A 25703-nucleotide genomic window follows, 5' to 3' on the forward strand; every position below is an offset into this window, starting at 1 on the left:
TGTAATATTGCAAATATAGTTATTTATTCAGATAAATTCCTGAATCTAGTGAAAATTAAAATTTAAATATTGTTTCTTTTATAATATTGAAAATGTAGTTATAATCCATGTGAGTTCACGTTTTTAGATTTAGATAAAAATGTATAATTTAGATTTAGATTCAACTTTACATTTAAATTTAACATTTATGTTACAATTTAACAATTACTGTTATATTTATTTTTCTTGTGTACACATTTTTAACAATGACATAAAACATGCTATTTTACATTAATTTGTCTCTCAAATGAAAGAAAAATGAGCTAAATGTGGTGAAAGTGAGCTCAACGTTCAAAGTATGTCAGCTATGAAACAGTGACCAAGTTTTTACATTCAGCTCCACATAAAACTGACTAAAGACTAATGTGTTCTGACCTCATTGTTCTGGTTAAGAACCAAGCTGCAGCAAACTGGTATTTTTTGATGTATTTGTTTATGTTGATTTTTCCACTCTTTCATTTTCCATGCCAGTTTGAACATCTTCAGTCTCAAACCAGGAGACCGGTGTTGACGATGCCTAAAGCCAAAAGGTTTAAGGCGGACAGGTTGGGGATGTATCCGAAGGGTCATGTCCAGGGGTCCGGTCCTGCCCCCCTTGATGACTGCCTGACCAGCCTCGACTGGCTCCACAACTTTTCCATGATCATTGCAGACCCGGAGCGGCCCAGCAGCCCCGGGGGTCCCCTGTTCTCCAGGTACCAGGGTTGGGGTCAATTATAATTGTAATCGCGCAATTGATGATTAATTACAATTATGTCGTAATTCTAATTCTAATTGTAATATAACAAATCAGTTGCCATGTCGTAGTCACAATAACATTTTAACTGAGTTTAAATACTTGACATTGTAATTGTAATTGCCATAAAAATTCTAGACAAATTGTCAATTATAATTAAATGCAAACCTGAGGAACCATGTTACAGTTTTTTGTTCAGTTCTACACATGTAGTTAACAATTATTAAAATTTGTTTCATTTCAAGCTTTCTCACATTTTATCTTGGGTTATACTGATACAAAAAAGCCTCAGACGCCCACAGCAAAAATATTAAAACCTGTATTTTCATTGATTATGAAACTTATTTATTACATTCTCTGTAATTGTGATTATTGTATATGAACTTTAGTAATTGAAGATGTCATTGTAATTGACTTTCTGAGGTTAACAATAATTGTAATTTAATTGTGATTGGAAAAATGCTGGTTACTGTAATTGTAATTGAATTGTAATTTGAATATGGGTAATTGAAAACGTAAATCTAACCAAAAAATGTAATTGACCCCAACCCAGGTACCCTCGCATCCAGATGCAGCCCGTCCCTCTGGTGGAGGTGGACTACAAGACCAACCCCAATGTCAGACCACCTCATTCCTACACCTGTCTCATCTTCATGGCCATGCAGGCTAGCGAACAGCACGAAGTCACTTTGTCCACCATCTATAAGTGGATCAAAGAGAACTTCTGCTACTACAGACATGCAAAGCCCAGCTGGCAGGTAACCAACACCCTCTTTTATTAATTATGAGTATCCATTTCCCTTCATTTCTCATCACTTACTCATATTTGCTCAATGACTTTGTCATAAAATCTTGTTTTTATTGTTTTTATTGTTACAGAACTCTATTCGTCACTTCTTGTCCCTCAAGAAGTGTTTCAAAAACGTCACTGGACAAAAAGACGAGTCCGGCAAGGAAAGAGTTTGGCAAATCGACCCAGAGTATATAGACATGTTTGTCAACAGGATCTACACACCCAGGGAACTTCTTCAGGGCTATCAGGGCACTGCAAAAACTTCTTCTTCTGTTGAAGGTGTGAGTCCTTAACAGATGCCCCTGTCGTCTACAGACAATAGAGGGACCACGAGGTCTACAGAGACGCCGCTGGATTTTGACATTTCTTGCAGCTGCGTGTAATGACATTGTTGGTGGTCATTGTAGCACCTTAGAGGATTTGGACACTGATGCTGTTAGGGTCCTGAAATGTGAGGTGGAGGGGATTCAGCAACCAACAGGAGAGCTGGCAAGGTGTTGGGGAGGAGGAGGAGGAGAAGATGTCATGATCCACCAGCTGTCCTACGGCCACATGGACCTGTGTGCCACCACCATGGATGACACAGTGAACCTAGCAGAGCTCCAAATGCCTCTGCAGTATCTCCATCAGCATCAGGACCAACAGCATTTGGTGAATCTGGATCAGTCCTTGATGTTATTCTCCGAGCAGTCAGGGGTAGGAGAGGTGCAGCCATGGGTGGAGGTCACAGTGGAGACAGAGACCGTACCCCCAACCCTGGATTAAGGCTTTCAGCATCCCACTCGCTCATAACCCCTCCCCCCAGGCCCACTCCCATCCCGTTGCTATGACAATAATGACAAAAACATGAAAGATAGGAACAATGATAAAATAACAGTTCAACAGCATGAACACTAAGTCCTCGAGACATTACAATATGTATATATGTTTTAAGTTTGTACTTCTTTTTTGATCTTCAATAATATTTTGTCCAGTATTTTCATTTGTTATTTGAGATCAATTTTTGTGAACTTTGTTTATATATTAGTTTTCCTAATGTGTGCTAAATAAATAAATATTATATAAAATGAAATAACTGACATGGACATTTCTTCCATAACCTGCTTTGTTCCCTGGGACTGTAAATTATTATTTTTTTTCACTTTTTCACTGAAAGTCAAGGATGATGACATCAAACCGACACAGCTCGCCCTAAAAAATGACACAATGAAAGACACGCTGCGTGAATATTTTGGGCTTAAATAATAGTGATGTGTTAGTCTAAATTCAAACAAAGATATTTCAGAAGCTAGTAATACTTAATCAGAGATGAAAGTAACTGATTACAAGTACTCACGTTACTGTAATTGAGTTTCTTTTATGGGTGCTTGTACTTTTTTGAGTATGTTTCTAAATCAGTGATTTGACTTGTGCTTAAGTTCGTTTTAAAAGAAGTAATTTGTTACATTTCTGCACCCAACAGTTACTGAGTACATTTTAATTTTTTGTTTTAAAATGATCAACAGACATTGTGAAACTATGAAAAATGAAATGACCAGAAAACAATGAAATGCATCACATCATAGTCGACCAATCAGATTAAAGTGAATGCACGGCACCAAAACAGCATTGAATGCTGGGTATTTTGTCAGTTTTGCAGTTCATTAATGTAGCTATACTTAGAGATTTGTTTATCAAGCTAAAAGTGCTACAGGAGCCCCGCTCATAATCATGCATTTTTTGATTTTCCCACTAGTGGCAATAGAGCCAAAACCAGGCGGTTTAGCTTTAAATGCAGCGCAGTGTTTACAGATCGTCATGGTAACGCATTCTAAAAGATGAAAGATGATCAGAATTAACCGCAGTGTGAGTTTTACAGCAGTATCAACAACAGTGACAGCACTAAAGACTCTCAGATACGACTAAAGGAGGTTTAATATCCTTAAAACCAGCCCATAAACACTGACCAACAGAGGTCAGCAGTGACCAAGGTTTGTGACCAAAACTTTTTGTAATATTGTAAACTTTAATGATTCATTCAGGGATATTCCTGAAACAAGTTAGTAAATACTGCTGGACTTGTAATATTGCAAATATAGTTATTTATTCAGATAAATTCCTGAATCTAGTGAAAATTAAAATTTAAATATTGTTTCTTTTATAATATTGAAAATGTAGTTATAATCCATGTGAGTTCACGTTTTTAGATTTAGATAAAAATGTATAATTTAGATTTAGATTTAACTTTACATTTAAATTTAACATTTATGTTACAATTTAACAATTACTGTTATATTTATTTTTCTTGTGTACACATTTTTAACAATGACATAAAACATGCTATTTTACAATAATTTGTCTCTCAAATGAAAGAAAAATGAGCTAAATGTGGTGAAAGTGAGCTCAACGTTCAAAGTATGTCAGCTACTAAACAGTGACCAAGTTTTTACATTCAGCTCCACATAAAACTGACTAAAGACTAATGTGTTCTGACCTCATTGTTCTGGTTAAGAACCAAGCTGCAGCAAACTGGTATTTTTTGATGTATTTGTTTATGTTGATTTTTCCACTCTTTCATTTTCCATGCCAGTTTGAACATCTTCAGTCTCAAACCAGGAGACCGGTGTTGACGATGCCTAAAGCCAAAAGGTTTAAGGCGGACAGGTTGGGGATGTATCCGAAGGGTCATGTCCAGGGGTCCGGTCCTGCCCCCCTTGATGACTGCCTGACCAGCCTCGACTGGCTCCACAACTTTTCCATGATCATTGCAGACCCGGAGCGGCCCAGCAGCCCCGGGGGTCCCCTGTTCTCCAGGTACCAGGGTTGGGGTCAATTATAATTGAAATCGCGCAATTGATGATTAATTACAATTATGGCGTAATTCTAATTCTAATTGTAATATAACAAATCAGTTGCCATGTCGTAGTCACAATAACATTTTAACTGAGTTTAAATACTTGACATTGTAATTGTAATTGCCATAAAAATTCTAGACAAATTGTCAATTATAATTAAATGCAAACCTGAGGAACCATGTTACAGTTTTATGTTCAGTTCTACACATGTAGTTAACAATTATTAAAATTTGTTTCATTTCAAGCTTTCTCACATTTTATCTTGGGTTATACTGATACAAAAAAGCCTCAGACGCCCACAGCAAAAATATTAAAACCTGTATTTTCATTGATTATGAAACTTATTTATTACATTCTCTGTAATTGTGATTATTGTATATGAACTTTAGTAATTGAAGATGTCATTGTAATTGACTTTCTGAGGTTAACAATAATTGTAGTTTAATTGTGATTGGAAAAATGCTGGTTACTGTAATTGTAATTGAATTGTAATTTGAATATGGGTAATTGAAAACGTAAATCTAACCAAAAAATGTAATTGACCCCAACCCAGGTACCCTCGCATCCAGATGCAGCCCGTCCCTCTGGTGGAGGTGGACTACAAGACCAACCCCAATGTCAGACCACCTCATTCCTACACCTGTCTCATCTTCATGGCCATGCAGGCTAGCGAACAGCACGAAGTCCCTTTGTCCACCATCTATAAGTGGATCAAAGAGAACTTCTGCTACTACAGACATGCAAAGCCCAGCTGGCAGGTAACCAACACCCTCTTTTATTAATTATGAGTATCCATTTCCCTTCATTTCTCATCACTTACTCATATTTGCTCAATGACTTTGTCATAAAATCTTGTTTTTATTGTTTTTATTGTTACAGAACTCTATTCGTCACTTCTTGTCCCTCAAGAAGTGTTTCAAAAACGTCCCTCGACAGAAAGACAAGTCCGGCAAGGGAAGAGTTTGGCAAATCGACCCAGAGCATTTAGACATGTTTGTCAACAGGATCTACAGACCCAGGGAATTTCTTCAGGGCTATCAGGGCACTGCAAACACTTCTTCTTTTATTGAAGGTGTGAGTCCTTAACAGATGCCCCTGTCGTCTACAGACAATAGAGGGACCACGAGGTCCACAGAGACGCCGCTGGATTTTGACATTCTTTCAGCTGCGTGTAATGACATTGTTGGTGGTCATTGTAGCACCTTAGAGGATTTGGACACTGATGCTGTTAGGGTCCTGGAATGTGAGGTGGAGGGGATTCAGCAACCAACAGGAGAGCTGGCAAGGTGTTGGGGAGGAGGAGGAGGAGAAGATGTCATGATCCACCAGCTGTCCTACGGCCACATGGACCTGTGTGCCACCACCATGGATGACACAGTGAACCTAGCAGAGCTCCAAATGCCTCTGCAGTATCTCCATCAGCATCAGGACCAACAGCATTTGGTGAATCTGGATCAGTCCTTGATGTTATTCTCCGAGCAGTCAGGGGTAGGAGAGGTGCAGCCATGGGTGGAGGTCACAGTGGAGACAGAGACCGTACCCCCAACCCTGGATTAAGGCTTTCAGCATCCCACTCGCTCATAACCCCTCCCCCCAGGCCCACTCCCATCCCGTTGCTATGACAATAATGACAAAAACATGAAAGATAGGAACAATGATAAAATAACAGTTCAACAGCATGAACACTAAGTCCTCGAGACATTACAATATGTATATATGTTTTAAGTTTGTACTTCTTTTTTGATCTTCAATAATATTTTGTCCAGTATTTTCATTTGTCTTTTGAGATCAATTTTTGTGAACTTTGTTTATATATTAGTTTTCCTAATGTGTGCTAAATAAATAAATATTATATAAAATGAAATAACTGACATGGACATTTCTTCCATAACCTGCTTTGTTCCCTGGGACTGTAAATTATTATTTTTTTTCACTTTTTCACTGAAAGTCAAGGATGATGACATCAAACCGACACAGCTCGCCCTAAAAAATGACACAATGAAAGACACGCTGCGTGAATATTTTGGGCTTAAATAATAGTGATGTGTTAGTCTAAATTCAAACAAAGATATTTCAGAAGCTAGTAATACTTAATCAGAGATGAAAGTAACTGATTACAAGTACTCACGTTACTGTAATTGAGTTTCTTTTATGGGTGCTTGTACTTTTTTGAGTATGTTTCTAAATCAGTGATTTGACTTGTGCTTAAGTTCGTTTTAAAAGAAGTAATTTGTTACATTTCTGCACCCAACAGTTACTGAGTACATTTTAATTTTTTGTTTTAAAATGATCAACAGACATTGTGAAACTATGAAAAATGAAATGACCAGAAAAAAATGAAATGCATCACATCATAGTCGACCAATCAGATTAAAGTGAATGCACGGCACCAAAACAGCATTGAATGCTGGGTATTTTGTCAGTTTTGCAGTTCATTAATGTAGCTATACTTAGAGATTTGTTTATCAAGCTAAAAGTGCTACAGGAGCCCCGCTCATAATCATGCATTTTTTGATTTTCCCACTAGTGGCAATAGAGCCAAAACCAGGCGGTTTAGCTTTAAATGCAGCTCATTGTTTACAGGTAGTCATGGTAACGCATTCTAAAAGATGAAAGATGATCAGAATTAACCGCAGTGTGAGTTTTACAGCAGTATCAACAACAGTGACAGCACTAAAGACTCTCAGATACGACTAAAGGAGGTTTAATATCCTTAAAACCAGCCCATAAACACTGACCAACAGAGGTCAGCAGTGACCAAGGTTTGTGACCAAAACTTTTTGTAATATTGTAAACTTTAATGATTCATTCAGGGATATTCCTGAAACAAGTTAGTAAATACTGCTGGACTTGTAATATTGCAAATATAGTTATTTATTCAGATAAATTCCTGAATCTAGTGAAAATTAAAATTTAAATATTGTTTCTTTTATAATATTGAAAATGTAGTTATAATCCATGTGAGTTCACGTTTTTAGATTTAGATAAAAATGTATAATTTAGATTTAGATTTAACTTTACATTTAAATTTAACATTTATGTTACAATTTAACAATTACTGTTATATTTATTTTTCTTGTGTACACATTTTTAACAATGACATAAAACATGCTATTTTACAATAATTTGTCTCTCAAATGAAAGAAAAATAAGCTAAATGTGGTGAAAGTGAGCTCAACGTTCAAAGTATGTCAGCTATGAAACAGTGACCAAGTTTTTACATTCAGCTCCACATAAAACTGACTAAAGACTAATGTGTTCTGACCTCATTGTTCTGGTTAAGAACCAAGCTGCAGCAAACTGGTATTTTTTGATGTATTTGTTTATGTTGATTTTTCCACTCTTTCATTTTCCATGCCAGTTTGAACATCTTCAGTCTCAAACCAGGAGACCGGTGTTGACGATGCCTAAAGCCAAAAGGTTTAAGGCGGACAGGTTGGGGATGTATCCGAAGGGTCATGTCCAGGGGTCCGGTCCTGCCCCCCTTGATGACTGCCTGACCAGCCTCGACTGGCTCCACAACTTTTCCATGATCATTGCAGACCCGGAGCGGCCCAGCAGCCCCGGGGGTCCCCTGTTCTCCAGGTACCAGGGTTGGGGTCAATTATAATTGTAATCGCGCAATTGATGATTAATTACAATTATGGCATAATTCTAATTCTAATTGTAATATAACAAATCAGTTGCCATGTCGTAGTCACAATAACATTTTAACTGAGTTTAAATACTTCACATTGTAATTGTAATTGCCATAAAAATTCTAGACAAATTGTCAATTATAATTAAATGCAAACCTGAGGAACCATGTTACAGTTTTATGTTCAGTTCTACACATGTAGTTAACAATTATTAAAATTTGTTTCATTTCAAGCTTTCTCACATTTTATCTTGGGTTATACTGATACAAAAAAGCCTCAGACGCCCACAGCAAAAATATTAAAACCTGTATTTTCATTGATTATGAAACTTATTTATTACATTCTCTGTAATTGTGATTATTGTATATGAACTTTAGTAATTGAAGATGTCATTGTAATTGACTTTCTGAGGTTAACAATAATTGTAGTTTAATTGTGATTGGAAAAATGCTGGTTACTGTAATTGTAATTGAATTGTAATTTGAATATGGGTAATTGAAAACGTAAATCTAACCAAAAAATGTAATTGACCCCAACCCAGGTACCCTCGCATCCAGATGCAGCCCGTCCCTCTGGTGGAGGTGGACTACAAGACCAACCCCAATGTCAGACCACCTCATTCCTACACCTGTCTCATCTTCATGGCCATGCAGGCTAGCGAACAGCACGAAGTCCCTTTGTCCACCATCTATAAGTGGATCAAAGAGAACTTCTGCTACTACAGACATGCAAAGCCCAGCTGGCAGGTAACCAACACCCTCTTTTATTAATTATGAGTATCCATTTCCCTTCATTTCTCATCACTTACTCATATTTGCTCAATGACTTTGTCATAAAATCTTGTTTTTATTGTTTTTATTGTTACAGAACTCTATTCGTCACTTCTTGTCCCTCAAGAAGTGCTTCAAAAACGTCCCTCGACAGAAAGACAAGTCCGGCAAGGGAAGAGTTTGGCAAATCGACCCAGAGCATTTAGACATGTTTGTCAACAGGATCTACAGACCCAGGGAACTTCTTCAGGGCTATCAGGGCACTGCAAACACTTCTTCTTTTATTGAAGGTGTGAGTCCTTAACAGATGCCCCTGTCGTCTACAGACAATAGAGGGACCACGAGGTCCACAGAGACGCCGCTGGATTTTGACATTCTTTCAGCTGCGTGTAATGACATTGTTGGTGGTCATTGTAGCACCTTAGAGGATTTGGACACTGATGCTGTTAGGGTCCTGAAATGTGAGGTGGAGGGGATTCAGCAACCAACAGGAGAGCTGGCAAGGTGTTGGGGAGGAGGAGGAGGAGGAGAAGATGTCATGAACCACCAGCTGTCCTACAGCCACATGGACCTGTGTGCCACCACCATGGATGACACAGTGAACCTAGCAGAGCTCCAAATGCCTCTGCAGTATCTCCATCAGCATCAGGACCAACAGCATTTGGTGAATCTGGATCAGTCCTTGATGTTATTCTCCGAGCAGTCAGGGGTAGGAGAGGTGCAGCCATGGGTGGAGGTCACAGTGGAGACAGAGACCGTACCCCCAACCCTGGATCAAGGGGTTTTCAGCATCCCACTCGCTCATAACCCCTCCCCCCAGGCCCACTCCCATCCCGTTGCTATGACAATAATGACAAAAACATGAAAGATAGGAACAATGATAAAATAACAGTTCAACAGCATGAACACTAAGTCCTCGAGTCATTACAATATGTATATATGTTTTAAGTTTGTACTTCTTTTTTGATCTTCAATAAAATTTTGTCCAGTATTTTCATTTGTCTTTTGAGATCAATTTTTGTGAACTTTGTTTATATATTAGTTTTGCTAATGTGTGCTAAATAAATAAATAAATATATAAAATGAAATAACTGACATGGACATTTCTTCCATAACCTGCTTTGTTCCCTGGGACTGTAAATTATTATTTTTTTTCACTTTTTCACTGAAAGTCAAGGATGATGAGATCAAACCGACACAGCTCGCCCTAAAAAATGACACAATGAAAGACACGCTGCGTGAATATTTTGGGCTTAAATAATAGTGATGTGTTAGTCTAAATTCAAACAAAGATATTTCAGAAGCTAGTAATACTTAATCAGAGATGAAAGTAACTGATTACAAGTACTCACGTTACTGTAATTGAGTTTCTTTTATGGGTGCTTGTACTTTTTTGAGTATGTTTCTAAATCAGTGATTTGACTTGTGCTTAAGTTCGTTTTAAAAGAAGTAATTTGTTACATTTCTGCACCCAACAGTTACTGAGTACATTTTAATTTTTTGTTTTAAAATGATCAACAGACAATGTGAAACTATGAAAAATGAAATGACCAGAAAACAATGAAATGCATCACATCATAGTCGACCAATCAGATTAAAGTGAATGCACGGCACCAAAACAGCATTGAATGCTGGGTATTTTGTCAGTTTTGCAGTTCATTAATGTAGCTATACTTAGAGATTTGTTTATCAAGCTAAAAGTGCTACAGGAGCCCCGCTCATAATCATGCATTTTTTGATTTTCCCACTAGTGGCAATAGAGCCAAAACCAGGCGGTTTAGCTTTAAATGCAGCTCAGTGTTTACAGATCGTCATGGTAACGCATTCTAAAAGATGAAAGATGATCAGAATTAACCGCAGTGTGAGTTTTACAGCAGGATCAACAACAGTGACAGCACTAAAGACTCTCAGATACGACTAAAGGAGGTTTAATATCCTTAAAACCAGCCCATAAACACTGACCAACAGAGGTCAGCAGTGACCAAGGTTTGTGACCAAAACTTTTTGTAATATTGTAAACTTTAATGATTCATTCAGGGATATTCCTGAAACAAGTTAGTAAATACTGCTGGACTTGTAATATTGCAAATATAGTTATTTATTCAGATAAATTCCTGAATCTAGTGAAAATTAAAATTTAAATATTGTTTCTTTTATAATATTGAAAATGTAGTTATAATCCATGTGAGTTCAGGTTTTTAGATTTAGATAAAAATGTATAATTTAGATTTAGATTTAACTTTACATTTAAATTTAACATTTATGTTACAATTTAACAATTACTGTTATATTTATTTTTCTTGTGTACACATTTTTAACAATGACATAAAACATGCTATTTTACAATAATTTGTCTCTCAAATGAAAGAAAAATGAGCTAAATGTGGTGAAAGTGAGCTCAACGTTCAAAGTATGTCAGCTATGAAACAGTGACCAAGTTTTTACATTCAGCTCCACATAAAACTGACTAAAGACTAATGTGTTCTGACCTCATTGTTCTGGTTAAGAACCAAGCTGCAGCAAACTGGTATTTTTTGATGTATTTGTTTATGTTGATTTTTCCACTCTTTCATTTTCCATGCCAGTTTGAACATCTTCAGTCTCAAACCAGGAGACCGGTGTTGACGATGCCTAAAGCCAAAAGGTTTAAGGCGGACAGGTTGGGGATGTATCCGAAGGGTCATGTCCAGGGGTCCGGTCCTGCCCCCCTTGATGACTGCCTGACCAGCCTCGACTGGCTCCACAACTTTTCCATGATCATTGCAGACCCGGAGCGGCCCAGCAGCCCCGGGGGTCCCCTGTTCTCCAGGTACCAGGGTTGGGGTCAATTATAATTGTAATCGCGCAATTGATGATTAATTACAATTATGTCGTAATTAGGTTCCGATGTCCCAAAATGGGACAGAGGAACCTATTGTTTTCGCTTTTATTTCCTATTATTATTATTATACCCCGCCAGCCTTTGATCGCTAATTCGACCCCCTAAAAATGCCCGAAAACTCACCGAAATTTGCACGCACCTCAGGCCTGGCGAAAAATTTGATAATTTGGTGGCGTGAAAAAAAACGGACAGAAAACGCACGCGTAGCGTGCGTTTTTGCCGCCAAAACAAACGATGCAACCACACGACCGCTAGGTCTGACCGATTTGCACGAAAATCGCCACATGTAGTCTTCGCCCCAGAATGAGCAAAAAGTTACATTGTGACCCCGCCCAAAACCAAACAGGAAGTCAGCCATCTTGGGTCAAAGGTCAAAAATGGCGTTTCGCCCTCGAAACGCATCTGCGCTATCTAGTCTGAGGGGATTCATCCGATTCGCTTAAAACTTGGCAACACCACATAGGACCCATTGAAGATGAAAAGTTATCGAAAGAATTTTCGTATCTGTCACGGTTTGGTCGTGGCGCCGCCACAAAAATGCAATGCTAATTTTCGTTAGCACGCAAAAAATTCCAAATCTACATAACTCTGACACACAAACTTCGATCAGCTTCAAATTTCACACAAAGGACATGTGCCCAAGCTTGGTCATGACTGCTTTCAAACATTTCCCATCATGCCTTGTGTTTTCGACCGGTGTCATTTAAGGTCATGTACACGGTTAGCATTTACAGGACGCCGTTCTAGGAAAAAGCTTATAACTCTAGAATGCAAAGTTCAAACTGCTTCATATTTGATACACACGATCACTGTCCACAGCTAAACAACAAACGATAACCAATTTACCCACAATGCCTTGCGTTCTCAGAGGGCGCCGCTTCTGGGGTCGTCCTACACGAGCAGCTGTAGCGGACAGACGATATGTCGTGTTGACTTCAAAACACTGTAGGATGAATCTTATTAGATGGAAGCACATTGCTATGGCAAATAGAGCAGGCTGTGAAAAGTGGGAGGGGCCTATCATGACACAGGAAAATCCCTCGCCATAACTACGCCGTTATACGAAAACGCTTATAACTCTAGAGTGCAAAGTTCAAACTGCTTCATATTTGATACACACGATCACTGTCCAGAGCTAAACAACAAACGATAACCAATTTACCCACAATGCCTTGCGTTCTCAGTGGGCGCCGCTTCTGTGGTCGGCCTACACGAGCAGCTGTAGCGGACAGACGATATGTCGTGTTGACTTCAAAACACTGTAGGATGAACCTACACAGAGGGTAGCAAATTGCTATGGAAGAAAAAACAGGCTGTGATCAGTGGGAGGGGCCTATAATGACACGGGAGAATCCTTCACCATCAGCACGCTATAATAGGAAAATGCTTATAACGCTTCAATGCAAAGTTCAAACTGCTTCATATTTGATACACACGATGATTGTCCATCCATGAACAACGCTCGATGACCAAATTACCCATCATGGCCAGTGGGAGGGGCCTATAATGACACATGAAAATCCCTCGCCATAACTACGCCGTTATTCGAAAAAGCTTATAACTCTAGAATGCAAAGTTCAAACTGCTTCATATTTGATACACATGATGACCGTACAGCCATAAACAAAACTCGAGAACCAATTTACCCATAATGCCTTGCGTTCTCAGAGGGCGCCACTTATGTGGTCGTCCAACACGAGCAGCTGTAGCGGACAGACGATATGTCGTGTTGACTTGAAAACACTGTAGGATGAATCTTATTAGGTGGAAGCACATTGCGATGGAAAATATACCAGGCTGTGAAAAGTGGGAGGGGCCTATCATGACACAGGAGAATCCTTCGCCATCAGCACGCTGTAATAGGAAAAAGCTTATAACTCTAGAATGCTAAATTCAAACTGCTTCATATTTGATACACACGACGACTGTCCAGCCATAAACAAAACTCCATAACCAATTTACCCATAATGCCTTGCGTTCTCAGAGGGCGCCGCTTCTGTGGTCGTCCAACACGAGCAGCTGTAGCGGACAGACGATATGTCGTGTGGACTTCAAAACACTGTAGGATGAATCTTATTAGATGGAAGCACATTTCTATGGCAAATAGAGCAGGCTGTGAAAAGTGGGAGGGGCCTATCATGACACAGGAAAATCCCTCGCCATAACTACGCCGTTATACGAAAACGCTTATAACTCTAGAGTGCAAAGTTCAAACTGCTTCATATTTGATACACACGATCACTGTCCAGAGCTAAACAACAAACGATAACCAATTTACCCACAATGCCTTGCGTTCTCAGAGGGCGCCGCTTTTGTGGTCGTCCTACACGAGCAGCTGTAGCGGACAGACGATATGTCGTGTTGACTTCAAAACACTGTAGGATGAACCTACACAGAGGGGAGCAAATTCCTATTGAAGAAACAACAGACTGGTCAGTGGGAGGGGCCTATAATGACACTGGAAAATTCTTCGCCATCAACACGCTGTAATAGGAAAATGCTTATAACGCTCCAATGCAAAGTTCAAACTGCTTCATATTTGATACACACGATGATTGTCCATCCATAAACAACGCTCGATGACCAAATTACCCATCATGGCGAGTGGGAGGGGCCTATCATGACACAGGAAAGTCCTTCGCCATAACTACGCCGTTTTACGAAAACGCTTACAACTCCAGAATGCAAAGTTCAAAGTGCTTCATATTTGATACACATGATGACCGTACAGCCCCAAACAACAAACGATAACCAAAGATACCCACAATGCCTTGCGCTCTCAGAGGGCGCCGCTTCTTGGGCCGTCCCACGCCAGCAATTCTAGCGGCAAGACGACATGTCGTGTTGACTTCAAAACACTGTAGGATGAATCTTATTTGATGGAAGCACATTGCTATGGCAAATAGAGCAGGCTGTGAAAAGTGGGAGGGGCCTATCATGACACAGGAAAATCCCTCGCCATAACTACGCCGTTATACAAAAACGCTTATAACTCTAGATTGCAAAGTTCAAACTGCTTCATATTTGATACACACGATCACTGTCCAGAGCTAAACAACAAACGATAACCAATTTACCCACAATGCCTTGCGTTCTCAGAGGGCGCCGCTTCTGTGGTCGTCCTACACGAGCAGCTGTAGCGGACAGACGATATGTCGTGTTGACTTCAAAACACTGTAGGATGAACCTACACAGAGGGGAGCAAATTGCTATGGAAGAAAAAACAGGCTGTGATCAGTGGGAGGGGCCTACAATGACACGGGAGAATCCTTCGCCATCAGCACGCTATAATAGGAAAATGCTTATAACGCTTCAATGCAAAGTTCAAACTGCTTCATATTTGATACACACGATGATTGTCCATCCATAAACAACGCTCGATGACCAAATTACCCATCATGGCCAGTGGGAGGGGCCTATAATGACACAAGAAAATCCCTCGCCATAACTACGCCGTTATACGAAAACGCTTATAACTCTAGAGTGCAAAGTTCAAACTGCTTCATATTTGATACACACGATCACTGTCCAGAGCTAAACAACAAACGATAACCAATTAACCCACAATGCCTTGCGTTCTCAGAGGGCGCCGCTTCTGTGGTCGTCCTACACGAGCAGCTGTAGCGGACAGACGATATGTCGTGTTGACTTCAAAACACTGTAGGATGAATCTTATTAGATGGAAGCACATTGCTATGGCAAATAGAGCAGGCTTTGAAAAGTGGGAGGGGCCTATCATGACACAGGAAAATCCTTCGCCATAACTACGCCGTAATACGAAAACGCTTATAACTCTAGAGTGCAAAGTTCAAACTGCTTCATATTTGATACACACGATCACTGTCCAGAGCTAAACAACAAACGATAACCAATTTACCCACAATGCCTTGCGTTCTCAGAGGGCGCCGCTTCTGTGGTCGTCCTACACGAGCAGCTGTAGTGGACAGACGATATGTCGTGTTGACTTGAAAACACTGTAGGATGAACCTACACAGAGGGGAGCAAATTAATATGGAAGAAAAAACAGACTGTGGTCAGTGGGAGTGGCCTAAAATGTCACTGGAAAATTCTTCGCCATCAACACGCTATAATAGGAAATTTCTTATAGCGCTCCAATGCAAATTCAAACTGCTTCATATTTGATACACACGATGATTGTCCATCGATGAACAACTCTCGATGACCAAATTACCCATCATGGCCAGTGGGAGGGGCCTATAATCACACAGGAAAATCCCTCGCCATAACTACGCCGTTATACGAAAACGCTTATAACTCTAGAGTGCAAAGTTCAAACTGCTTCATATTTGATACACATGATGACCGTACAGCCCCAAACAACAAACGATAACCAAAAACACCCACAATGCCTTGCGCTCTCAGAGGGCGCCGCTTCTTGGGCTGTCCTACACCAGCAGCTCTAGCTGCAAGACGACATGTCGTGTTGACTTCAAAACACTGTAGGATGAATCTTATTAGATGGAAGCACATTGCTATGGCAAATAGAGCAGGCTGTGAAAAGTGGGAGGGGCCTATCATGACACAGGAAAATCCCTCGCCATAACTACACCGTTATACGAAAACGCTTATAACTCTAGGCCAATTCCCAAATCCCCAACAGTGGTATACGTGACCGTGGGTTACCGCCCCCGGCCGCTTCATCGGAACCTATGACGCCGCTCGCGGCTTTAATTTCCTATTATTATTATTATACCCCGCCCGCCTTTGATCGCTAATTCGACCCCCTAAAAATGCCCGAAAACTCACCGAAATTTGCACGCACCTCAGGCCTGGCGAAAAATTTGATAATTTGGTGGCGTGAAAAAAAACGGACAGAAAACGCACGCATAGCGTGCGTTTTCGCCGCCAAAACAAACGATGCAACCACACGACCGCTAGATCTGACCGATTTGCACGAAAATCGCCACATGTAGTCTTCGCCCCAGAATGAGCAAAAAGTTACATTGTGACCCCGCCCAAAACCAAACAGGAAGTCAGCCATCTTGGGTCAAAGGTCAAAAATGGCGTTTCGCCCTCGAAACGCATCTGCGCTATCTAGTCGGAGGGGATTCATCCGATTCGCTTAAAACTTGGCAACACCACATAGGACCCATTGAAGATGAAAAGTTATCGAAAGAATTTTCGTATCTGTCACGGTTTGGTCGTGGCGCCGCCACAAAAATGCAATGCTAATTTTCGTTAGCACGCAAAAAATTCCAAATCTACATAACTCTGACACACAAACTTCGATCAGCTTCAAATTTCACACAAAGGACATGTGCCCAAGCTTGGTCATGACTGCTTTCAAACATTTCCCATCATGCCTTGTGTTTTCGACCGGTGTCATTTAAGGTCATGTACACGGTTAGCATTTACAGGACGCCGTTCTAGGAAAAAGCTTATAACTCTAGAATGCAAAGTTCAAACTGCTTCATATTTGATACACACGATCACTGTCCACAGCTAAACAACAAACGATAACCAATTTACCCACAATGCCTTGCGTTCTCAGAGGGCGCCGCTTCTGTGGTCGTCCTACACGAGCAGCAGCTTCAAAACACAGTAGGATGAACCTACACAGAGGGTAGCAAATTGCTATGGAAGAAAAAACAGGCTGTGATCAGTGGGAGGGGCCTATAATGACACGGGAGAATCCTTCGCCATCAGCACGCTATAATAGGAAAATGCTTATAACGCTCCAATGCAAAGTTCAAACTGCTTCATATTTGATACACACGATGTTTGTCCATCCATAAACAACGCTCGATGACCAAATTACCCATCATGGCCAGTGGGAGGGGCCTATAATCACACAGGAAAATCTTTCGCCATAACTACGCCGTTATACGAAAACGCTTATAACTCTAGAGTGCAAAGTTCAAACTGCTTCATATTTGATACACACGATCACTGTCCAGAGCTAAACAACAAACGATAACCAATTTACCCACAATGCCTTGCGTTCTCAGAGGGCGCCGCTTTTGTGGTCGTCCTACAAGAGCAGCTGTAGCGGACAGACGACATGTCGTGTTGACTTCAAAACACTGTAGGCTGAATCTTATTAGATGGAAGCACATTGCTATGGCAAATAGAGAAGGCTGTGAAAAGTGGGAGGGGCCTATCATGACACAGGAAAATCCTTTGCCATAACTACGCCGTTATACGAAAACGCTTACAACTCCAGGCCAATTCCCAAATCCCCAACAGTGGTATACGTGACCGTGGGTTACCGCCCCCGGCCGCTTCATCGGAACCTATGACGCCGCTCGCGGCTTTAATTCTAATTCTAATTTTAATATAACAAATCAGTTGCCATGTCGTAGTCACAATAACATTTTAACTGAGTTTAAATACTTGACATTGTAATTGTAATTGCCATAAAAATTCTAGACAAATTGTCAATTATAATTAAATGCAAACCTGAGGAACCATGTTACAGTTTTATGTTCAGTTCTACACATGTAGTTAACAATTATTAAAATTTGTTTCATTTCAAGCTTTCTCACATTTTATCTTGGGTTATACTGATACAAAAAAGCCTCAGACGCCCACAGCAAAAATATTAAAACCTGTATTTTCATTGATTATGAAACTTATTTATTACATTCTCTGTAATTGTGATTATTGTATATGAACTTAAGTAATTGAAGATGTCATTGTAATTGACTTTCTGAGGTTAACAATAATTGTAGTTTAATTGTGATTGGAAAAATGCTGGTTACTGTAATTGTAATTGAATTGTAATTTGAATATGGGTAATTGAAAACGTAAATCTAACCAAAAAATGTAATTGACCCCAACCCAGGTACCCTCGCATCCAGATGCAGCCCGTCCCTCTGGTGGAGGTGGACTACAAGACCAACCCCAATGTCAGACCACCTCATTCCTACACCTGTCTCATCTTCATGGCCATGCAGGCTAGCGAACAGCACGAAGTCACTTTGTCCACCATCTATAAGTGGATCAAAGAGAACTTCTGCTACTACAGACATGCAAAGCCCAGCTGGCAGGTAACCAACACCCTCTTTTATTAATTATGAGTATCCATTTCCCTTCATTTCTCATCACTTACTCATATGTGCTCAATGACTTTGTCATAAAATCTTGTTTTTATTGTTTTTATTGTTACAGAACTCTATTCGTCACTTCTTGTCCCTCAAGAAGTGTTTCAAAAACGTCCCTCGACAGAAAGACAAGTCCGGCAAGGGAAGAGTTTGGCAAATCGACCCAGAGCATTTAGACATGTTTGTCAACAGGATCTACACACCCAGGGAACTTCTTCAGGGCTATCAGGGCACTGCAAAAACTTCTTCTTCTATTGAAGGTGTGAGTCCTTAACAGATGCCCCTGTCGTCTACAGACAATAGAGGGACCATGAGGTCTACAGAGACGCCGCTGGATTTTGACATTCTTTCAGCTGCGTGTAATGACATTGTTGGTGGTCATTGTAGCACCTTAGAGGATTTGGACACTGCTGCTGTTAGGGTCCTGCTGTGGGTTGGAGGGGATTCAGCAACCAACAGGAGAGCTGGCAAGGTGTTGGGGAGGAGGAGGAGGAGAAGATGTCATGAACCACCAGCTGTCCTACGGCCACATGGAACTGTGTGCCACCACCATGGATGACACAGTGAACCTAGCAGAGCTCCAAATGCCTCTGCAGTATCTCCATCAGCATCAGGACCAACAGCATTTGGTGAATCTGGATCAGTCCTTGATGTTATTCTCCGAGCAGTCAGGGGTAGGAGAGGTGCAGCCATGGGTGGAGGTCACAGTAGAGACAGAGACCGTACCCCCAACCCTGGATTAAGGCTTTCAGCATCCCACTCGCTCATAACCCCTCCCCCCAGGCCCACTCCCATCCCGTTGCTATGACAATAATGACAAAAACATGAAAGATAGGAACAATGATAAAATAACAGTTCAACAGCATGAACACTAAACCCTCGAGTCATTACAATATGTATATATGTTTTAAGTTTGTACTTCTTTTTTGATCTTCAATAATATTTTGTCCAGTATTTTCATTTGTCTTTTGAGATCAATTTTTGTGAACTTTGTTTATATATTAGTTTTCCTAATGTGTGCTAAATAAATAGATAAATATATAAAATGAAATAACTGACATGGACATTTCTTCCATAACCTGCTTTGTTCCCTGGGACTGTAAATTATTATTTTTTTTTCACTTTTTCACTGAAAGTCAAGGATGATGACATCAAACCGACACAGCTCGCCCTAAAAAATGACACAATGAAGGACACGCTGCGTGAATATTTTGGGCTTAAATAATAGTGATGTGTTAGTCTAAATTCAAACAAAGATATTTCAGAAGCTAGTAATACTTAATCAGAGATGAAAGTAACGGATTACAAGTACTCACGTTACTGTAATTGAGTTGCTTTTATGGGTGCTTGAACTTTTTTGAGTATGTTTCTAAATCAGTGATTTGACTTGTGCTTAAGTTCGTTTTAAAAGAAGTAATTTGTTACATTTCTGCACCCAACAGTTACTGAGTACATTTTAATTTTTTGTTTTAAAATGATCAACAGACATTGTGAAACTATGAAAAATGAAATGACCAGAAAACAATGAAATGCATCACATCATAGTCGACCAATCAGATTAAAGTGAATGCACGGCACCAAAACAGCATTGAATGCTGGGTATTTTCTCAGTTTTGCAGTTCATTAATGTAGCTATACTTAGAGATTTGTTTATTATTTTGATTTGAATGAATTTGTGTTATTTAATTTCACAAATAATTGCACATTTTTGCAGAACATATATTTTATATAAAGGTGCCTTTGTGGGAAAATAAATTAAGTTCCATTTATACAAGATTTTATCTCTTCCTTTTTATTTAATTTTATAGATGAGATGTTTACTGTATGCCAGGGAAATGTGGCAAGATTTATTACGGATCAGGTCCCTGAAAGGATAGGGCACTGAGTACCTCACATAATGGTCTAATTTGTGTTTTTTGCAAGGGTGCCAAAAATACTAGTGTTCAGTACTCAAGTAAAAGAATAGATACTTGAATAAAAAATGACAATCGGATGATTGTTTATTTAACAGTTCCATGTCACCATGGTCCTGTACGTCACAGAACTTTCTGTCAGGGGTAGGGGTTGGTGTGGACCCAAAAGCAGACCCAAATGTTGGTAGTTTTCTATTTCATTTCAAAACTCCAGCAAAAGCTGAGTGGAAACATGAGGGAGCTAATCAGTCACAAAGCAAGCACACCGACATCACTGGGGGGGGGGGGAGCCACAAGCAGGAATCCCTGGAAACACAGAGACAAGAGTTAACACAAGACAACATACTTGAAAATAGAAAAAGCAAAGACTCACAGAAAAACTAAAAGACCACAAGGGCTAAACAAACAAAACTAAATAGAACTCATCCTTAAGGAGCGGGTTCAAAACTCTCCAAAAACCCTTTCAGGGAGGGTGGCGGGGGACCTGGATGAGGGTCCAGGCAGAGTGTTCCCCTGACACAAGTGTGTCGGGCCCACAGAGCAGCAGCAGCAGAGAGGGAAGCCAGGGGAGGCGGCCTGGTGTGGGGAGCAGGCACTGGAGCCGGCATGAGGCAATAAGTCTGTTCCTTATATTTAACCGTGAAAGACAGTTATGTCTGTGATTTACGCTGGTTTGGTTTGGACAACGCAGTAGACATCGTGCTGCCTTATTCTGCTCAATTTTGCAGTGTGTGTATGTGTGTTTAGATGAAGTTAATTTACTATCAAATATTATTCCTCAAAGTTTGGTTTCATGTACTTGTTCTACAGTCACATCATTTATATGGAATTTCAGTTTGGGTTTCTTCAGTAACGTAGTATTTGTTCCAAATACAATGCTATTTGTTTTAGAGATATTAAGAACTAATTTATTGCTGCTTATCCATTTCACTACTGCTTGAATCTCCTGATTTAAAACACTACTAAGTTCAGATATTGTGGTTTTTGCTATGTACAGTATTGTTGGATCATCAGCATACATTGAAATGTTAGGGTCCATAGGTCATTCGTAAATCGACCAAGACTAAGTTTTCCAAAGTGAAACTAATGTAATTTTTCCTAAAATATTCTCTCTTATTGTGAATAGTCTCAACAGACCAGAAAACTAAGTCATCTTCGCCATCACAGGAGGAGGAGTCGCTGATGCCAAAGAGTGATGAAGAGGAGACAAAGCTTCCAGAAACATCTTATTGTTCTACGCTCACCTTCCCCTGTTCACCTATTTCATGTATTTTTGAACAAAGTGATTTATGATATATTTATTGAGTTTCTTAACAAAGCATTTGTCAGATGTACTGAAGTGATGGATTTCTACAACTGTGGGTTAATTGTAACACCGTGCAGTGTTGTAAAATGTTAAAGTAGATAAAAGCATTTTCTGAGAATAAAACTATAGTAGAATATGTTTTTAATTGTTATATTAGTAACACTTTATAATCTGTATAGGGTAAATATATAGTAAATTAACTTTTAGTTAGTAGTTATTTACTGTTAACAAACAATAAAATGTATTGAATGAAATAGTTAATGTCTTAATGATTTGTAATGCTATAATTTATATCATATTAACTGTTTATTGACGCACACAACATTTTATACACCTTATAAAGTGTTTGTTAATGATGAACCAAAGATTAGTACATTTTGATTATGGTTGATAAAACATCTATAAACATTACAGAGACACATGGACCAGATATTTGTCAATGGTTTATAAATGTTTTATGAAGTGTATTATTATTTGGATGGTTATTATAAAGTTGGAACTGAAGATTATAATCATATACTAATGATTTATAAAGCCTCTATAAACATGTTTTAGATACTTAATACTTTACTAATGGTTAATAATTAGTTTATAAACCGTCTACAATCATTATCTAGATAGTTATTGTAAAGTTGGAACAGATGTTTATAATACTTTGTAAATGGTTCATAAACACTGTGCAGAGCATCATAAACATTAGTTGGATGGTCATGAAGTAGAATTGATGTTTATAAAACTTTAACAATTGCTTTTGTTACGGCTGAATTTACGGTTGACCTCATTTGGAGACATGATTTATTGCTCTGGTTGAATGATGGAGTCCAGGAGAAGCATTGATGATTTTATATAAAAAAAGTTTATTCTAAACTAAGAAAAAAGGTACAAGATGGAACAAAAGAAGTGACCGTCCCGGCCGGAGGTCCGAAGGAAGTGCCGCGCCCTCTAACAGTTTCAGCTTAAGGTTTTATACAGATAAGAAAAGGTCCCAACCCTGAGAGACAAAAGGGAGGGAGTCAGATGCTCCCACAGTGAAAATGTTGGAGGATGATGAAGACATGTATAAAAGTGAGGAAGATCGGGCGCCACTCTTATCTGTCCTTGATAAGTGTGTGCGTCAGTGTATATCTGCATGTGAGCAGAGACTCTGTGCTGCACTGAGAATAATACGATCTGTACTGTTTAATCATGATTCAGCTGTTCAAAAGTGTAAAGAGTAATGCAGTCATCATGTATTAAAACATGACAAATTGTACACATGAACATACATTTGACGATATGATGATGAATATAAAAATGACCATAACATTCCCCACTTTTGGTCGCCCTCAACGACCAAATCAAGAAACAAAATTATTATATTCAGGGTTAACTTTTGTGAGGCACAGATATATCAAGAAAATGTGGAAATAAACTTCTTCATCATTATTATCAATGGCATGAATCATCAAAAATCATCCTTTATTACATCTAGATAAGCAAAAATCATCATTTGCATCAAGGACATCACTCGTCTTCATCGGCTGAGTTCAGTGGTAACTGGGGTAACCAATAGCATGGTTAGAATCACCGCACTTGATTGGCGGCACCATGAGTGAAGAACCTTGAGTATTTTCCTCAATCATAGCAGAAGGGTTTATGACTGTATTCCTGCAGCTAGGTGTGAGGTTGTCCACCCTCAACCTAGCTATGAGCATTTGGTGTGGCTTATAAACAAAGCTAGGCCCTTGTTCTAGAGCGTTTTCTTGTGTGTGTCGTGAAAAAGAAAATCTCAGTGGCCTTGTCGGTTCCCCCTTCATTGTTCGGTCAGCCTCCGTCTCAGCATCAGCTGGTGTCAGCAATCATCTTGGATCCATGTCGCCCGCTCCGCGACCTTCACTGCCGTGTGGGTCGTTCATTTCCGGTCGGCGTTGTAGATGATTGGTTGTTGTCTGAGGAAGGGTAGTCTCCACACACCTGGCAACCTCTCTTGGGATCGGCTGGTACCTGAACAGAAGGGGGGGAAAAACACCAAAACAGAACTCTTGGGATTGGCTGGTACCTGAACACATGCGCGATCCCACTACTGAGGCTTTAGCTGGTACCTGGTACCTGGTAGGCTTTAGCTGGTACCTGGACAGAAGGGGGGGGAAAAACACCAAAACAAAACTCACCCAAAATAAAATAAAATAAAATAAAATAAAATAAAATAAAATAAAATAAAATAAAATAGAAAAAAATAAAATAGAAAAAAATAGAATAGAATAGAATAGAATAGAATAGAATAGAATAAAAGTTTAGGGGTGTTAGGTTTAGTTAACTAACTAAATGAATAGTTAGTATGGCCAGGAAGGCAGAGACAGGTCAGAGGTCAGGATCTGAGAGCTTTTCAGATCCTAAAAGGTGCTGCTGCACAATCACACAATGGTTAGGTGTGGGTTAGTGAGCTAGCTCAATGTTATCTGTAGCATTCGCACGCGAGTGGGAAAATATGAGGCTGAAAGATAAATAATGTTATTTATTTATTTATTTAAATTGTTTGTTTTATTTTTCTTTGCTATCTCTTATTTGTGAAGGAGAAATCTTATTCTATCCTTTATTTATTCTGAATAATGTTAACACTCCACACCTAATTACATAGCCTAATTCTTTTATAGAGCTGAATTTGTCAGTTCATTTATTTCATTATTTTCCCTCATAATTATTATTCGAGATGTAAATTACTTAATTTTGAAGGTCAATTGGTGGCAAAAGTGTCTCCTATTCTGTGTCTGAACCAGAGTTTAGCAAGATTATTGGCCCTTTAAGGTTAGACAGAATTAAAGTTAAGTTGAGTCGAACAATCATATTGTCTTTTGCTCTCTGTATTTATCCCATTCGTAGGGGTGACGAGCCCCAGCACGGTTTGGAGAGCTTCCTTAAATGCTTGGAAATTACTTAACTTTAAACTATCTCTTATTTCAATCAATTATCAAGAATTTCAGGAGGACCCTTTTTAAATCTCAGACGACCCAGATTGGGCCACCAACCCAATGTTGAGAACACTTAATTTTTCCCTTAAAAGTGTCTAAACCCAGTGAAGGTGTTTTTTGGTCTTGCACGCTAAGTGCTGGTGGAACAAGAAGAAAATAGTTGGAGGGTTTTGAGGTATATTTTCCTATGATAAAATATAAATCAAGAAATCAGAGGGACGTTGGCCCGCTCCCTTCCCTTTTTTACATAAGAATACATTTGGATTCTTAAAACCATATGATAAATATCATTGGAAAATCACTTATCTGATCATTTTGGATGTGTCTCCGTTTTCCTCTCTCTTGTGTCTGCCTGCCTTTGTGCCCTCCAGCCTCCTCGACCTCCTCCTCCTCAGCCTTAAAAGGTCAAAGCCAGGGTCAACTGTACGCTCCCTTTGGAAATTTGAAGATCTGTCCCCACTTTTGCAGTTGGATTGGAAGTCTCTGTAGTCTCTGGAATAGATATTATGTTAGAACATCCAGAATATGTCATATTGTCACGTGTCTATTTCAATCTATTTCCCCTTTGCTTCCCAGTTACAGTTATGGACAATACTTCCCTTTAATTCTCATCCTTCATCATAAGAGCAGTGACCAGGCATGGCGGCTGGGGGAGGCAGGATCGGAGTCGAGAAGGCGGTGGCATTGTCTGTTAGGAAACACTCAGAAACAGAAAGTGAGGAAAACATTAAGACTTAAATGAATAATTTAAAATATCTCTTTTCTTTAGTTGGATCTGATT

The 25703-nt window shown here is 39.4% G+C and overlaps 2 protein-coding genes across 2 annotated transcripts; both read left to right on the forward strand.

Annotated features, from left to right (window-relative positions):
• Window positions 1-3430: 3430 nt before the first annotated feature.
• On the forward strand, window positions 3431-5959 carry LOC114475277 (forkhead box protein J1-B-like). The gene is made up of 5 exons (XM_028465968.1): window positions 3431-3538; window positions 4138-4361; window positions 4956-5160; window positions 5282-5444; window positions 5511-5959. Exons 2-5 carry the CDS (start codon window positions 4180-4182, stop codon window positions 5957-5959), a joined length of 999 nt encoding a protein of 332 aa, XP_028321769.1. The 5' UTR covers window positions 3431-3538; window positions 4138-4179.
• Window positions 5960-7056: 1097 nt separating this feature from the next.
• LOC114475278 (forkhead box protein J1-B-like) lies at window positions 7057-9675 on the forward strand. Its single transcript, XM_028465969.1, has 5 exons — window positions 7057-7164; window positions 7764-7987; window positions 8582-8786; window positions 8908-9070; window positions 9137-9675. Exons 2-5 carry the CDS (start codon window positions 7806-7808, stop codon window positions 9673-9675), a joined length of 1089 nt encoding a protein of 362 aa, XP_028321770.1. The 5' UTR covers window positions 7057-7164; window positions 7764-7805.
• The last annotated feature ends 16028 nt before the right edge of the window (window positions 9676-25703 follow it).

The sequence above is a fragment of the Gouania willdenowi genome, chromosome 14 (assembly GCF_900634775.1).
Source record: "Gouania willdenowi chromosome 14, fGouWil2.1, whole genome shotgun sequence".
In the NCBI taxonomy this organism is placed as follows: Eukaryota; Metazoa; Chordata; class Actinopteri; order Blenniiformes; family Gobiesocidae; genus Gouania; species Gouania willdenowi.

What these genes read in the sequence shown, in the direction of transcription:
- LOC114475277 (XM_028465968.1), top strand. Translation starts at nt 4,180, where the DNA reads ATGCCTAAAGCCAAAAGGTTTAAGGCGGACAGGTTGGGGATGTATCCG. An exon ending in ATGCAAAGCCCAGCTGGCAG is followed by an intron (nt 5,161 to 5,281) that starts GTAACCAACACC and finishes TTATTGTTACAG; the next exon opens with AACTCTATTCGTCACTTCTT. An exon ending in ATTTCTTCAGGGCTATCAGG is followed by an intron (nt 5,445 to 5,510) that starts GCACTGCAAACA and finishes TGTCGTCTACAG; the next exon opens with ACAATAGAGGGACCACGAGG.
- LOC114475278 (XM_028465969.1), top strand. Translation starts at nt 7,806, where the DNA reads ATGCCTAAAGCCAAAAGGTTTAAGGCGGACAGGTTGGGGATGTATCCG. An exon ending in ATGCAAAGCCCAGCTGGCAG is followed by an intron (nt 8,787 to 8,907) that starts GTAACCAACACC and finishes TTATTGTTACAG; the next exon opens with AACTCTATTCGTCACTTCTT. An exon ending in ACTTCTTCAGGGCTATCAGG is followed by an intron (nt 9,071 to 9,136) that starts GCACTGCAAACA and finishes TGTCGTCTACAG; the next exon opens with ACAATAGAGGGACCACGAGG.